Source organism: Nerophis lumbriciformis, linkage group LG25 (genome assembly GCF_033978685.3).
Source record: "Nerophis lumbriciformis linkage group LG25, RoL_Nlum_v2.1, whole genome shotgun sequence".
Lineage (NCBI taxonomy): Eukaryota > Metazoa > Chordata > Actinopteri > Syngnathiformes > Syngnathidae > Nerophis > Nerophis lumbriciformis.
Window position 1 is genome coordinate 28,826,671 of NC_084572.2, and position 17,204 is coordinate 28,843,874.

A 17,204-nucleotide genomic window follows, 5' to 3' on the forward strand; every position below is an offset into this window, starting at 1 on the left:
ATGTCTTAATTTTGGTGTTGACAATAAACGTTTACCTCACAATGGCGGCCGACGTCGAGTCTAGGAGACACACTGTGCTCGCTTTGACGAATCTCAAGAAAGTTTGCGGGGAAGTCCATGCATCCATTTTTTACCGCTTGTCCCTTTCGGGTCGGGGGGGATGCTGGAGCCTATCTCAGCTGCATTCAGGCGCAAGGCGGGGTACACCATGGACGAGTCGCCACCTCATCCCAGAGCCAACACAGATAGACAGACAACATTCACACACTAGGGTCAATTTAGTGTTGCCAATCAATCTATCCCTACGTGCATGTATTTGGAGGTGGGAGGAACCCATAGTACCCGGAGGGAACCCACGCAGTCACGGGGAGAACATGCAAATTCCACACAGAAAGATCCCGAGCCCGGGATTGAACTCAGGATCTTCGTATTGTGAGGCACATGCACTAACTTGCTCAGTGGCCTTGTGGTTAGAGTGTCCGCCTAAGATCTGTAGGTTGTGAGTTCAAACCCTGGCCGAGTCATACCAAAGACTATAAAAATGGGGCCCATTACCTCCCTGTTTGGCACTCAGCATCAAGGGTTGGAATTGGGGGTTAATTCACCAAAAAAGTATTCCCGGGCGCAGCCACCGCTGTTGCTCACTGCTCCTCTCACCTCCCAGGTTGATGGGTCAATTGGAGAGGAAAAATTCCCCCACACCTAGTGTGTGTGTGACAATCATTGGTACTTTTAACTTGTGCATTATATTATATTCTAACAAATGACAGTTGGGTAATTTGTCTTGATGCTGCGTTTGCGCACATGTGGAAACTGCGTAAATTACACTGGCACTGGTTCAGTGACTCAATATTTAATGTTCTGTGTGATAACTGCATGCCATTTTTATGTTTTAACTTGAGTGCAGCAGTTTTAAACTGAAAACCATTTTGTTAAGATATTTTTTGTAAGAGTCTTTTCGCTTGAATGTTGGTTTTACGACCGCCGGTGAACGCACCAAAGCAATGCTTAGTAGTGGAGAGCCTCCTCGCTTGCTTAAACTTTTTGTTGCCACCATTTAAGGTTTTATGTCTTAATTTTGGTGTTGACAATAAACGTTTACCTCACAATGGCGGCCGACGTCGAGTCTAGGAGACACACTGTGCTCGCTTTGACGAATCTCAAAAAAGTCCGCGGGGAAGTTCCCCAGGAAATCCCCCGCTTGGTTATATTATTGTCAACGAGTGGTGAGCCAGACCTAACAACACGCGGCGCTGCTCCCCGGATATACTCGTCAAGTGCCGGATGACTAAAAGACAATAGTGCCGTTAAACGACCACCCCGAGACACCCGACGCCGGAGCCCCGACATGGATCACGACAGCGCGGACAAGAAGCGGAGCTACAGCACCCTCAACACTTTGTACCATGAGTGCAGGGAGGAGATGGAGCTCCTGGAGAAGCAGCTCGCCCTCAAGGACAACATCATAGCCGAGCTCAAGGCCAGGCTGGCCGGCCACGAGAGGACGTGCGTGACGGTGGGCGACAACCAATCTGTGGTGGTCGGGCCGTCCAAGTCCTTGCTGGAGAGTTTGTGTCAGGAGATCTGCAAACTGAAACAGAAGAGGAACGAGACGGAGTTCAAAGCGTCCAGACAAGCTGAGGTGCATATTTTGTAATAATAATCATACTTTCAAAGAGCTTCGCTTACTTTAATTTGCATATTTTGGGTTTGCACTAATAAGTACACGCCAGGCTTGAGTGTTTTCACGTGACCAAACCCGGAAGTCGAGCCTACTTGTAAATAAGACAATATATTACCGTATTTTTCGGACTTTAACGACTTATACTCAGGAGCGACTTATGTGTGAAATTATTAACACATTACCGTAAAATATCAAATAAAATTATTTAGCCCATTCACGTAAGAGACTGGACGTATAATATTTCATGGGATTTAGAATAGAATATAAGTACTTTATTGATCCCTGGGGGAAGTTCAGCACCACAGTTCGCCCACAATAGACAGTAATAATAATAAATAATATAAAATATATATTTAGTGATTAGGAGTGACAGATTGTTTGGTAAACGTATAGCATGTTCTATATGTTATAGTTATTTGAATGACTCTTACCATAATATGTTATGTTAACACAGGGGCGCCGAAAAGGGGGGTTAAAGGAGACGGATTCTAGGGGCCCATGATGGAGGGGGGCCCAGAGAGGCCCCTAATGATGATGAAATTATAATACAGAAAAAATAATGACACTGTGTTGGGGGCCCTGTAAAGATTCTTTTCATGGGGCCCAAAATCCCTAGCGGCGCCCCTGTGTTAACATACCAGGCACGTTCTCAGTTGGTTATTTATGCCTCATATAACGTACACTTATTCAGCCTGTTGTTCACTATTCTTTATTTATTTTAAATTGCCTTTCAAATGTATATTCTTGGTGTTGGGTTTTATCAAATAAATTTCCCCCAAAAATGCGACTTATACTCCAGTGCGACTTATATATGTTTTTTTCCTTCTTTATTATGCATTTTCGACCGGTGCGACTTATACTCCGGAGCGACTTATACTCCGAAAAATACGGTTCATTAAATGAAATGACATCATATTAAATTACTTGGGGCAACGGTTCGATGTCGCTAGTAAATAAAGAGGATAGCATTTCATAAAAATATTCCCCAATTAGCGTCAGTTTGTCCACATAACGCACCTGCTCCTTTTGGATTGTTCAGCTGGAACACATGTTTGTGGAGTACGGACTTGGTTAAATTTAATTTAATTTAGAACCCCCACAATTTTTTTAGATTGTGAAATTATTTTTATACTGTTTTTTTATTATTTCTTTTTTTATATATAAAAAAATATATACCACTTTAAGCAAACTTTAATTTGATTCGGTGCATGTTTTGTACTAGAATAAATTCATATGAAATAAATAGAATAGAAGAGAATTGACTTTATTGTCATTATATTTGCATATAACGAGATTAAGGACTCCAATTTAAGGTGCAGTAGTGGGAACAAATATGGGATAAAAATAAATTACACAAGAGGTAATAAAGATAAAACTAAGAATTGAAATAAACAGACTACTATCCAATAAAAATAATAAGCAATCCTATACAATATACAAAACACTATACAAAATACTGTACAATATACAGAACAAGACAAGAGTACCGGAGTAATAAATAACAATCAGTCAACAAATTGTTCAATGATGATGTTTTTAGTGCAGAATAAAACAGTAAAACATAAATACAACTTCGACCTGGGATTGGACAACTGCTGTACAAGACTAGCTGTAAGGGGATTGGTCAATCGTTCGGGGAAATTAGTGTTTAAATACTTATCAGTGACAGAGCAGGAAGGGGTTAGTAATATTGTACACACGCTTCAGTTTACAGCGGCTGATCTGCATATTGAGAGGGGCGGCCCTGGTTAGGAGACAGTTTGACATAAATTAGAAGGCGTCTCCAAACTTTTGACTACTACGGCGTGGCGCAGTGGAAGAGTGGCCGTGCGCGACCCGAGGGTCCCTGGTTCAATCCCCACCTAGTACCAACCTCGTCATGTCCGTTGTGTCCTGAGCAAGACACTTCACCCTTGCTCCTGATGGGTGCTGGTTAGCGCCTTGCATGGCAGCTCCCTCCATCAGTGTGTGAATGTGTGTGTGAATGGGTAAATGTGGAAGTAGTGTCAAAGCGCTTTGAGTACCTTGAAGGTAGAAAAGCGCTATACAAGTACAACCCATTTATCATTTATTGTACTTTCTGAATACACCATTCAAAACAAGTTTTCTTCTGAAAAATTTCAGGGTAAACCCAACGTGAACTACAGGTGAATTTAATTTGACCTCTCTAAACTTTTAAATGACGGTTGTCCAAAAGTGTTTTTAACAGCACATTCTAAAAATACGATTAAAACAACAAAAACAAAGTGAAATAAAAGAGCAAACAGGTGAAATGTACCGAGAAAAAGTTGCAATGTTGACTAATAACAGACTTTTTTCTTTAAAACTATCATTGCCCAAAAATAATAATGAGTCAAAATCAATGTTTTAATGAATTATTGACATATTCAAGGCTCCACTTACTACACATCAAATATTCCACTTGGAATTTTTTGGAGGGAAATAGTGCATATTTTGTGTGTTTTCCTAATAAAAGACTAAGTTTTCTTTGGCAAAAAGGACCTAAAACAAACCAAAAAAATTATAAAAACTTATAATCAACGGATAAATATGAAGTTGATCTCGGGACTTAAGCGTTGAAAGTAAAAAACAAAATGTTTGACTCATGTTTTATCACTTTTGGACACCAAATAATTGTAATTAAAATCAAAGGTGTTATTATTATTGACCCTTTTAGGGCTCCAATTACTTCATACTACCGGGTAAATATTCCACTTCTTTTTTTTGGGGGGGGGGGGGGGGGGTTTGCACATTTTGTGTTTTTGCCATAAAAACATGGTTTTGACAAAAAGCCATAAATCAGTAAAAAAAAACAAAAAAAAAACTTTATATCGACAGACCTGAAGTGGATCTAGAGATTTAAGCGTTGAATACTATTTTTAAAATTAATATATGACTTATTTTTAACATTTTTATGATGACAATCCTTACGGGTCCCCAGAACTAAAATTAAGGGGAGCCCTAAAGGTTAAAAAATAATTATATATTGTTTTGGTTTTGAAAATTAAAAATTAAAAAAAATGAACGCTTCTTTTTTCCCAGACGAGCTTGATGCCCCGCCCCCTGCAAAAGTTTCCTGGAAAGCAATTATTTGCATAATCCTGCTAAGCATGAGGCTGAACAATCCTCTATTGGGACCAGCTTTAAAATTGTCCACCTTTTATGCCAGTCAAAAGTTTAGAGACACCTTTTCATGCCAATGAATGAGAAAGTGTCTCCAAACTTTTGGTTGGTACTCCATCCACCATCTGCACATTGGTGCTTTACTCTCTAAAATGAGTGAAATTGGGCAAATTATAACAAAAACAGGGACAAGTGGTAGAAAATGGATGGATGGATAACAAAAACTAAAGATGTCCGGTAATGTCTTTTTTGCCGATATCCGATATTCCGATATTGTCCAACTCTTAATTACCGATTCCAAGATCAACCGATACCGATATATACAGTCGTGGAATTAACACATTATTATGCCTAATTTTGTTGTGATGCCCCGCTGGATGCATTAAACAATGTAACTTTACCATGAATTGATTAACGTGGACCCCGACAAGTTGAAAAACTTATTCGGGTGTTACCATTTAGTGGTCAATTGTACGGAATATGTACTGTACTGTGCAATCTACTAATACACGTTTCAATCAATCAATCAAAAACAAGGTTTTCCAAAATAAGAGAACAACTTCAACTCCATTTATGGAAAAAAGTGCCAACATGGCACTGCCATATTTATTATTGAAGTCACAAAGTGCATTTTTTTTTTTTAACATGCCTCAAAACAGCAGCTTGGAATTTGGGACATGCTCTCCCTGAGATAATCCTGATACCCATTACAACTATGGGAAATACTATACTTTGACTTTCACAAAGTGCATTATTTTTTATTTATTTTTAAACATGCCTCAAAACAACAGCTATAAAAACAATGGAGGCACACCGCTTCAGTCCAGAGTATACTAAGGCCTACGTCAATGTTTTACTGGATATGTACTGCTCCGTACAGCGGCGTTTTAAAAAGTCATTAATTTTACTTTTTGAAACCGATACCGATAATTTCCGATATTACATTTTAAAGCATTTATCGGCCGATATTATCGGACATCTCTAAAAAAAACAAATATTCTGCATCCACTTCACAATTAATGGTATACTTTCTTAGACTCTGCAAAGTTTTATGGAACGGTAATTTAAAAAAAAATATATATTTCGCACAATATTTGTGTAATTCTATAAAATACCCAAGCCACGTTGGATAAAATGTGCACCTTTTATCTGGATAAGCATCAAAAATCGAATCCAGGTTCTTCCTTCCTCGACTAGATCAATGCCCCACCCTTCAAACACCTACCGTATTTTTCCGAGTATAAGTCGCTCCGGAGTATAAGTTGCACCGGCCGAAAATGCATAATAAAGAAGAAAAAAACATATATAAGTCGCACTTGAGTATAAGTCGCATTTTTTGGGGAAATTTATTTGATAAAACCCAACACCAAGAATAGATATTTGAAAGGCAATTTAAAATAAATAAAGAATAATGAACAACAGGCTGAATAAGTGTATGTTATATGAGGCATAAATAACCAACTGAAAACATGCCTGGTATGTTAACGTAACATATTAAGGTAAGAGTCATTCAAATAACTATAACATATAGAACATGCTATATGTTTACCAAACAATCTGTCACTCCTAATCGCTAAATCCCATGAAATCTTATACGTCTAGTCTCTTACGTGAATGAGATAAATAATATTATTTGATATTTTACGGTAATGTGTTAATAATTTCACACATAAGTCGCACCCCCGGCCAAACTATGAAAAAAAAAAAGTGACTTATAGTCCGAAAAATACGGTAATTATTTGCAGAATCCCGCTAAAATTGCTATTTTCTAGTCCCACATCACACCCTTCCGTAAAGCCCAGTGTAAATGTGTTTGTCTGATCCTGCTAAACTAATTAAGGCTTCCACCCAAGCTGAAAAATCCCCCGTCCGGATGAATGCCAAATGTCTTCTGGATGAGCACCAACTATGTAATCGGCTTCTTCCTTCCTTGACGAGCTCGACGCCACACCTACTTCTCATTTTGAAGCGGTTTCATTTTGATTTGCAAGACACTTTGCAGAGTTGACTCGCTCAGTGCGCTTCTGCAAAGATTCCCAGAAGGCCGCTCTTTGCCTATTCTTGCTCGCTAACACAACAAATGCTTCGGACAGGACGCTACATTACTCACAAAACGGTACTTGCACAATATCACCATTAAGCACTTGTGGCAGATGTCCGCATTCATTTAGTTCCAAAACAAGGCACCGTTCACATCTTGTTATTTTGGGGATTTCGGTGCTCACCTACAGTCAGGATTTTTTTTTTTAGCAAAACAGTCATTTTGCGTGTTCGTATATTTGCAGGATTACATTGAAAAAGAGAAATACATATCTGCGATGAGTTGGCGACTTGTCCAGGGTGTACCCCGCTTTCCGCCCGATTGTAGCTGAGATAGGCTCCAGCGCCCCCCGCGACCCCGAAGGGAATAAGCGGTAGAAAATGGATGGAAATACATATTAAAAACCCACACAACTTAATGCCATTTTTATTTACCAATCCCCACCTAGTACCAACCTCGTCATGTCCGTTGTGTCCTGAGCAAGACACTTCACCCTTGCTCCTGATGGGTGCTGGTAGCGCCTTGCATGGCAGCTCCCTCCATCAGTGTGTGAATGTGTGTGTGAATGGGTAAATGTGGAAGTAGTGTCAAAGCGCTTTGAGTACCTTGAAGGTAGAAAAGCGCTATACAAGTACAACCCATTTATCATTTATCATTATTATTTTGTATGCTCCTATATCAGGGGTCGGCAACCCAAAATGTTGAAAGAGCCATATTGGACCAAAAATACAAAAACAAATCTGTCTGGAGCCGCAAAAAATTAAAAGCCATATTACATAGAGATAGTGTGTCATGAGATATAAATTGAATTAAGGACTTAAAAGAAACTAAATTACTTCAAATATAGCTACAAATGAGGCATAATGACGCAATATGTACATATAGCTAGCCTAAATAGCATGTTAGCATCGATTAGCTTGCAGTCATGCAGTGACCAAATATGTCTGATTATCACTCCACACAAGTCAATAACATCAACAAAACTCACCTTTGTGCATTCATGCACAAACTTAAAAGTTTGGTGGACAAAATGAGACAGAAAAAGAAGTGGCATAAAACACGTCCTAGAAGTTGCTAGAAATGTTATACATGTAAACAAACTACGGAAAGTTCAAGGACCGCCATAATTAGTAGGACAAAACGGCGCTCGCCAAATACTCGAATCATTGAAGCATGTTTAATATAAACAATGTGCTTTATAACAATTAGGGAGGCTTGTGTCATGTTTGTCCTCCTACAGAAACCATATTAAAACAAAAAATAGATTTTTTTCCCCTCATCTTTTTCCATTTTTCATACATTTTTTAAAAAGCTCCAGAGAGCCACTAGGGCGGCTCTAAAGCCGCGGGTTGCCGACCCCTGTCCTATATGGACCCCAGGAAGACTAGCAGTCGCCTTGGCGTCAGCTAATGGGGATCCATTCAATAAACAATAATTACAAATATTGTGCAATTTAAAAAAAAAAATTAAAAAAAAAATTTAATTACCATTCCATAAAACATTGCAGAGTCTAGGAAATTATACCATTAATTTTGATGTGGATGCAGAATGTTTGTTTTTGTTATCCATCCATCCATTTTCTACCGCTTGCTCCTGTTTTTGTTATAATTTGCCCAATTTCACTCATTTTAGAGGGTAAAGCACCAATGTGATGGTGGATGGAGTACCAACCAAAGGTTTGGAGACACTTTCTCATTCATTGGCATGGAAAAGTGTCTCTAAACTTTTGACTGGTATAAAGGTGGACAATGTTTAGCCTCATGCTGCGGCATGGCGTAGTGGGTAGAGCAACCGTGCCAGAAACCTGAGGGTTGCAGGTTCGCTCCCCGCCTCTTACCATCCAAAAATCGCTGCTGTTGTGTCCTTGGGCGGGACACTTCACCCTTTGCCCCCGGTGCCACTCACACCGGTGAACTGAATGATGATGATAGGTGGTGGTCGGAGGGGCCGTTGGCGCAAATTGCAGCCACGCTTCCGTCAGTCTACCAGGGCAGCTGTGGCTATGAAAGTAGCTTACCACCACCAGGTGTGAATGAATGATAGGTTCTACATGTAAAGCGACTTTGGGTACTTAGAAAAGCGCTATATAAATCACAGGTATTATTATTATTAAATCTCAGGTATTATGCTTAGCAGGATTATGCAAATAATTGCTTTCCAGGAAAAAGTAGGCATAATAATGTGTTAATTCCACGACTGTATATATCGGTATCGGTTGATATCGGAATCGATAATTAAGAGTTGGACAATATTGGAATATCGGATATCGGCAAAAAAGCCATTATCGGACATCTCTAGTTAACACACAAAAAAGTACAGAAAATTGGTAGCGTTGAGTACCGGTATCGATTCCGAGGTACCGCGAATTGGTACCGTATCAGTTCAATTGTGAACGGTACCCATCCCTACCAGTATATACATTAAATGGTTTGCACGTAGATTTTAGCTCGCGTGTGTATAAAACCCACCTGGTACTGTACATCTCCCAGGAGATCCAGAGGCTGACCACGCAGCTCCGAGAGAAGGACCTGGACCTGGAGAGAGTCCAGAGCGGGCCCGATCACGAGAAAGACAGCGAGATCCAAAGGCTGCGTGTGGCCCTGGGCGAGAGGGAGCGCTCGGAGGCCACCCGGGCCGTGCTGTGCACCTCGCTGGCCGAGGAGGCCGAGCAGCTGAGGGGCCAGTTGGGGACCACCGTGAAAGTGTGTCGACAGCTGCTGGCCAGGATGGAGAGGACCAAGACTGGCGAGGGAGACGCTCAGGAAGGGGCTCAGCAGCAGACTAAGAAGGTGGGTGAGCCTCAAAGTAGGGCTGGGCGATTTATCGAATATACTCGATATATCACGGGTTTGTCTCTGTGCGATATAAAAAATGCCTTTATCGTGATATTCGGGTATACATTATCACTCAGTTGCTTTTAGCTGCGGGCATTACACTCCAGGCGTTTCTCACTCTTTCTTGTCTCTCCTTCTCACAGAGACTTAAAACAAGCGCACCTTCTTACATACGTCACATACGTATACGCCCTCGTGGAACAGAGAGGTACGGCATGGGTAACGTTAGCTGTGGTGCGAGTGGTAATATGAGAGAGAGAAGGTGCGAATCTGGTAACAAATGAAGGAAGAATTAATTCCCAAGAAAAACAGCAGGGGGTCCATTGTCTGGCGGTGGTTTGGCTTCAAGCGGGAATATGTCGAACAGACAACCGTAATTTGTCCACTGTGGGGCAAAAGCGTTGCTACAAAAAGTAGCATTACTGCTAATATGTAGAATCATTTGAAAAGTCACCCGCTAGAGAATAAAAAGTGCTTACTCCGCATGTCAACATCTCCGTTAGGTGCCGCACCCACGAAATGCCCAAGCAACCATTTCCACATAAACACTGTATGAAAAAAATAGTCAAGGAGATAACGTGCGCAGTAAGCTACCACATAGCGAAGGACATACACTATTTGATTTCCTATTATGCAGCTCATTTTTATTTGACACTTATTGAAATATCTTGTGTGACATCATGCACAAAAGTGCACTTTATTTGTTTTAAACTATTGTAGTGGCGTTCTGTACAAAAAGTGCACTTTAATTTAGTGTTGTTTTGATATGTCATCTTAGTGACATCATGCACAAAAGTGCACTAATAGCTTGTTTTTTTTAAATGTCTCTGACAATCTTGCACTTTCTGTTTTGAAATGAGATGAATGTTTGTGCCACTGCTTAATAACTGTTTAATAAATACACTTTTTGTCAATTTACTTAGTTGTGATTTCCCTCTCTGCATGAAAGCTTAAAAGTAGCATATATTAATGCAGTATGAACAAGAATGTTTTAATGTAGACACATAGATTCATCATACTGCTGTGATTATATGCATCAAGTGTTCATTCAAGGCTAAGGCAAAATATCGAGATATATATCGTGTATCGTGACATGGCCCTACCTCAAAGTATTAGTGTTCTATGGGTGAGGACCGAGGAATAACTTGCATGACACATCTGAGAAAAGAGTCTTGAATATGGTCTGACCTGGCACGTTTTACTTTGGGCTTCATGCTTCCTTCCTCTTTCCAACGCAGCTGCCGGCATCACCTGACAGGTTCGTGGACGCCCAAATGCGTCAGCTTCAGGAGGAGAATCGGCAGTTAAAGCAGCGCGTCACCTACGTAAGAACACAAGGTCCACACAATCAAAACACCAGGTGTTGTGCGGCTTAAAACAACAACGTGCGCTTGCAGGTCCAGGGTCTGAACACGCAGTGGCAGAAGTACGACTCCAGCAGGGAGGACTACATCCGAGGACTGGGCCAGCGCCTGAAGACGGGCGCGGGCCAGGGTCCGCTTCCCGGCCGGGGCTCGGCCAGCAGCGGCTTGCTCCACCACGAGATCGCCAGGCTCAACGGCTCGCTGGAGGACAAGATGAGCGAGTGCGCGCGGCTGAAGAGAGAAATGGAGGAAGTACGTCGAAACGACGGAGAGCGCATCCAGACTCTGGAGCAGCAGGTGGGTGCAGAGCTTCACACCGTCAAGTAACTAAATATTTGAGGCTGAGGTGTGTACCTGCAAAATTAGCAAAAAAGGTCAATCAATCAATCAATGTTTATTTATATAGCCCTAAATCACAAGTGTCTCAAAGGGCTGCACAAGCCACAACGACATCCTCGGTTCAGATCCCACATAAAGGCAAGGAAAAACTCACAACCCAGTGGGATGTCAATGTGAATGACAATGAGAAACCTTGGAGAGGACCGCAGATGTGGAGACCGGATGCAATGGACGTCGAGTGGGTCCAGCGCAGGCCTGGGCAATTATTTTGACTCGGGGGCCACATTTAGAGAAAAAAATGTGTCTGGGGGCCGGTATATCTATTTTTAGGAACACACAATAATGTCCGATTGAATGCTAAAAACGTTATGACAGACCGCCTTAAAAAACGTAATGGAATTTTACATTTTTCTATTAAAGATAAAACACTGAATATTGACAACATATGAATGTCACACCCCCTTTCCATCTACATATTTTATAATCGAGTGAAACGCGACAAAAATGCAACAAACAGTGAAATATGAACGCGAAGGGTGCAAAATAAACCCACCTACAATCTGATACATCTGATACATCACTAAGCTTTAGAACTTTATTGTGAAAATCTCCTTCCGCGTCTGTGGAAACGCTTCCCACCCACACTGCTCGGTGCCTCGTCTGAGCTGCTGTGACGTAGATGACCATAGTAACTAATTAGATGACCATAGTAACTGGTATATTATCCAAAAGCGCAGATTCCAACCATTGAAATACTTTGTATAGTTCAAGACTTACGGTCATTAGAAAACATCACTGCACATCATAATGGCATCTACACTTTACATCTTAAAGATCTTAAAAAATATATTTGGGAATGTCCGGCGGGCCAGATTGAAAAGCTTAACAGGCCGCATGTGGCCCCCGGGCCTTAATTTGCCCAGGTCTGTTCCAGCGTAATATTGTGAAAGTCCAGTCCATAGTGGATCTAACATAATAGTGAGAGTCCAGTCCATAGTGGGGCCAGCAGGAGACCATCCCGAGCGGAGACGGGTCAGCAGCGCAGAGATGTCCCCAACCGATGCACAGGCGAGCGGTCCACCCCGGGTCCCGACTCTGGACAGCCAGCACTTCATTCATGGCCACCGGACCTGTGCCCCCCCCATTCCAAAAAAAAAAGCTAGCATTTAGCTTTTTTTTTTTTTTTTTAGCTACTTTTGTAGGTATACACCTCCAGTTATATGTTGGTACTCAATGCATGTTATCGTTTGCATGCTAGCATTTTAAACACATTTTTCAGGGACACATTTCAGAGTAATATATTTTGGTACTTGACACATGCTCACATTAGCATGCTGGCTTTTTTTTAGATAATTTATCAGGTATACACCTCAGTGTTATGTACTTTTAACCCGCACTTGTACCAAATCAGTACTTTTAAAAACAGTTTCGGACTTAAAAAAAATGGAAAACATGTACATTTTTGTAATTAAAGAAATATTATTTGTGGAATTTAAGTCAAACATAAGAAATAAAAATTAGGAAAATTATTGAAGCAGTACAGTACATTTAAGAACGTGCAAAAAAGGACTTACATGTTGTTGTAATGTTGGTGCTCATAATTCCGAGGGTTTGTGAATGCAACCTCGGCGTAATCGTCATTGGTGCATAATGAGGAAGTGTTGTTGTGACTACTGGTTAGCAGTGTTCAATTTTTTTTTTTTTTAATAAATTAAAATACTTTTTTATAGCAATAACAATAATAACACAATTATTGATTATTGAAGTTATTTAGATTTTTTGCGAATGGTAATGATAAATTTGAGTACATGTATGTCAGATGATGGCATTAGTTAGGTATATCACTCCATAAACAAAATTATAAAATATGATTGTTGATGAAATTGTACACAATTTTTTAGAAAAAACACAGGTGAGAGTCATAGAAAAGCTTGTTGATACATTATTTCTGAAATATTTATAAAAGATCAATTGTTTTAACCGTGTACAAATGCTTCTGATTTGTTAAAAGCGTCCAGCGCAGAGAGTGTTGAAACCTTGCAGAGCGGTGATTAACACTTAAAGCATTTTTTAAATAATTTCTTGGATTTCGTCAGTATTGCCGCTTTATGACTCGTCATCTAATTAGTGACGTGCATGTGACTCAGTGTTTAGTCATAATCCCCCGAGGGAGAAGCCTTCTCACCAGTGTGCGTCTGAAGGAAGCCTGCGTTCTCTCTGCAGTTTTAAAAAGTCACCAAACAAAAGTAAAAAAATCTCCCTCAAATATTAAGAAAAGGATTGATTATTGGGCAGACGTTCATTTTTGCAGAATCGCTTCTTTTTTTATCCGTTTACCTCCTAACGGTTTCACACCCTGTTGAAGGGTCATTGCCGATTGTCAGCACTTTACAGCACTGTACCTCATTTTTTGCAGAATTTTGAATTTTTTTGTTAACAAGGGAATAGGTAAGAAGTGCTGGAATAAAAGAAAAGAAAGCTAAACAAAAGTAAACGTTTTTCAGAATTGTTTTTATTTATTTTTTTAACCATGTTTAAGCAAAGGGATCAGGGTGGCGCCAAAAAAATTCAGATAAAAAGGTTCAAATTAGAGATGTCCGATAATATCGGACTGCCGATATTATCGGCCGATAAATGCTTTAAAATGTAATATCGGAAATTATCGGTATCGGTTTCAAAAAGTAAAACGTATGACTTTTTAAAACGCCGTGTACGGAGTGGAGAAGTACAGAGCGCCAATAAACCTTAAAGGCACTGCCTTTGCGTGCCGGCCCAGTCACATAATATCTATGGCTTTTCACACACACAAGTGAATGCAACCATACTTGGTCAACAGCCGTACAGGTCACACTGGGGGTGGCCGTATAAACAACTTTAACACTGTTACAAATATGTGCCACACTGTGAACTCACACCAAACAAGAATGACAAACACATTTCGGGAGAACAACCGCACCGTAACACAACATAAACACAACAGAACAAATACCAGAACCCCTTGCAGCACTAACTCTTTCGGGACGCTACAATATACACCCCCAGCTATCCCCTACCCCTCGCCCGCCACCTCAACCCCGCCCACCTCAACCTCCTCATGCTCTCTCAGGGAGAGCATGTCCCAAATTCCAAGCTGCTGTTTTGAGGCATGTTAAAAAAAATAATGCACTTTGTAACTTCAATAATAAATATGGCAGTGCCATGTTGGTATTTTTTTCCATAACTTGAGTTGATTTATTTTGGAAACCCTTGTTACATTGTTTAATGCATCCAGCGGGGCATCACAACAAAATTAGGCATAATAATGTGTTAATTCCACGACTGTATATATCGGTATCGGTTGATATCGGAATCGGTAATTAAGAGTTGGACAAAAAGCCATTATCGGACATCTCTACTTCTAACTGTAACATGCGTCAAGTACCAAAATATACTGTATTACAGGTATTACATATACTATCAGGTATCATTTGTCAAGTAACAAAATATTTGAGGTTGAGGTGTATACATGTACAATTTGCAAAAAAGCTAGCATGCTAATATCGCAATGCTAATGATTTGGTACACACTTTGATCTATTATTTGTGGTCTTCAGGTGGTCATCTACACAGAGGACTTTAAGTCGGAGCGTGCAGACCGCGAGCGAGCGCAGGGTCAGATCCAGGACCTGAAAGAGCAGATCTGTCAGCTGAAGCGACACAACGAGGTGACATAATCACAACCATACCCTCCCCGTGGTTTTTATCGCTGGCTTTGTGCTAAAATCTGCCATGGTTAGCAGGGAGCGAGCAGGGACGTGCCTCTGTGTCACGTCCACATCGGACACCGGGTGTCCTCGCGGCGGCACAGGGACACCGTGGAGCACGTGGTGAGGACAAACAAGTCCGCCACGCAACGCCAGCCAGCCCCTTCCTCGACAACACAGAACCCCGCCTTAAACGCACAACTATCAGACCTACAGTGCCCGCGCTGCCTCGCCACGTTCAACGAGGACGCCGCCGCCGAGTATCTCAACCACTGCGAAGAGTGCGCCACGCTATGAGGCAAAGACCTCGTTTTTTGGAGCACAAAGACTCGGGTGACGTCCTGTGGATGTAACGGATCATCATATACCTCAACGTGTCAGAAGGACAAGACTTTCTTACGTATTGCCAAAATGAAACCGTGGCAGGTTGGCTACTTTGCACAAGTCCTGGGCCACCCACCAGTAAACTGTCCTATTCTCTAGGAACTAGGAAGTAGTCCAACAAAACACGAATACGGCACAATTCGGCCTTGGTGGAGGTAATTTGGAATTTTCTGTTCAATCGTGGCCCCAGACTTTTGCACAGTGCCGTAGAAACATAAGCTTCTGTGTTGAATCACAAAATCAAGTTGGTGCTAGAAATCTTTTGAGCTAATAAGAATTTATTCCAAAAGATATATATATATATATAAATATATATATATATATATATATATATATATATGTATATATATATATATATATATATATATTTATATATATATATATATATATATATATATATTTATATTTATATATATATATATTTATATATATATATATATATATATATATATATATATATATATATATTTATATTTATATACACCAAATATATGTTTATTTATTCAACTCTGTCAAATGTATTATTTGAAATAAACCCCCTGCAGAAAAGCTATTCTTGTACTGGTTAGATGAATTGAGAATTAAAAAATATATCTATACAAATGTATTTATTTACTAGTGTATAAATAATACAGATATTTTGGAACCTGTGGTACTGTTGTTACTGTGTCTTTAAATTGGTCAACTATTTTTGTAATAAAATATTTTGAAAGGATCAGTTGTTTCCCGTTCTGATGGTTTACTATCTGCAACATTGCTTGAACAAGATTTGTTTAATTTTTGTATTTTAAATAGTCTAAAAACTTTGAAATATGTGCTGTATATTTTTTATTAAAGTATATACATACTGTGTAATAAACTTTATTTTCATATATGTGTAATAAACGACTTAAAACTAGGAAAATGTACTGTCTAATTTTTAATCAAGTAAATATTAAATGAATTAAATATATATTAATACATGTTTAATATGGTACATATTTTTAAATATAAATTATATATATTCTAATTGAAAATATACGGTAGATATTGCTGAGTCAATAAGCCATTCTTCTTAAAAAATGCCTAATTTGGTACTGTATATTTTTTATTAAAATATATACATACTGTACATTAAACTTTATTTAAATATATGTATAATACACTTGGAAAACATGGAAAATGCACCGTCTAATTTTAATAAACTAAATATATTAATATTACCTAAATATATATATATATATATATATATATATATATATATATATATATATATATATATATATATATATATATATATATAATTCAAGATACATTTTAATACATTTTAATATATATATATATATATATATATATATATATATATATATATATATATATATATATATATATATATATATATATATATAAAATTCAAGATACATTTTAATACATTTTAATATAGTACATATATATATCTTTTTTTTAAATAATTCTAATTTTCATATTAATTGTATATATACATACTGTACAATAAAAGTTATTTAAATATATGTATAATACACATCTAAAAACTAGGAAATGTGTATTGTAAATTTTTCTATTAAAATATATACATACTGTATATTCAACTTTATTTAAATATATGTATAATAAAAGTCTGAAAATTTGGAAATAAGTATGGAAAGAATCTTAAGTAAAATATATACATACTGTATATTTTACTTTTTAAAAA

General features: G+C 38.9%; 1 protein-coding gene across 2 annotated transcripts; it reads left to right on the forward strand.

Moving 5' to 3' along the window:
- The first annotated feature begins 978 nt into the window (after positions 1 to 978).
- Positions 979 to 15,775, forward strand: tnip2 (TNFAIP3 interacting protein 2). 2 transcript variants are annotated; one of them, XM_061984124.1, is made up of 6 exons: positions 979 to 1,642; positions 9,338 to 9,637; positions 10,921 to 11,007; positions 11,080 to 11,343; positions 14,978 to 15,088; positions 15,161 to 15,775. In XM_061984124.1, the coding sequence occupies exons 1-6, from the start codon at positions 1,349 to 1,351 to the stop codon at positions 15,422 to 15,424; spliced, it is 1,320 nt and encodes a 439-aa protein (XP_061840108.1). In that variant the 5' UTR covers positions 979 to 1,348; the 3' UTR covers positions 15,425 to 15,775. The 2 variants fall into 2 exon arrangements, with proteins under 2 accessions (XP_061840108.1, XP_061840110.1); XM_061984126.1 differs by having other exon boundaries at positions 980 to 1,642; positions 15,164 to 15,775.
- Positions 15,776 to 17,204: the final 1,429 nt, after the last annotated feature.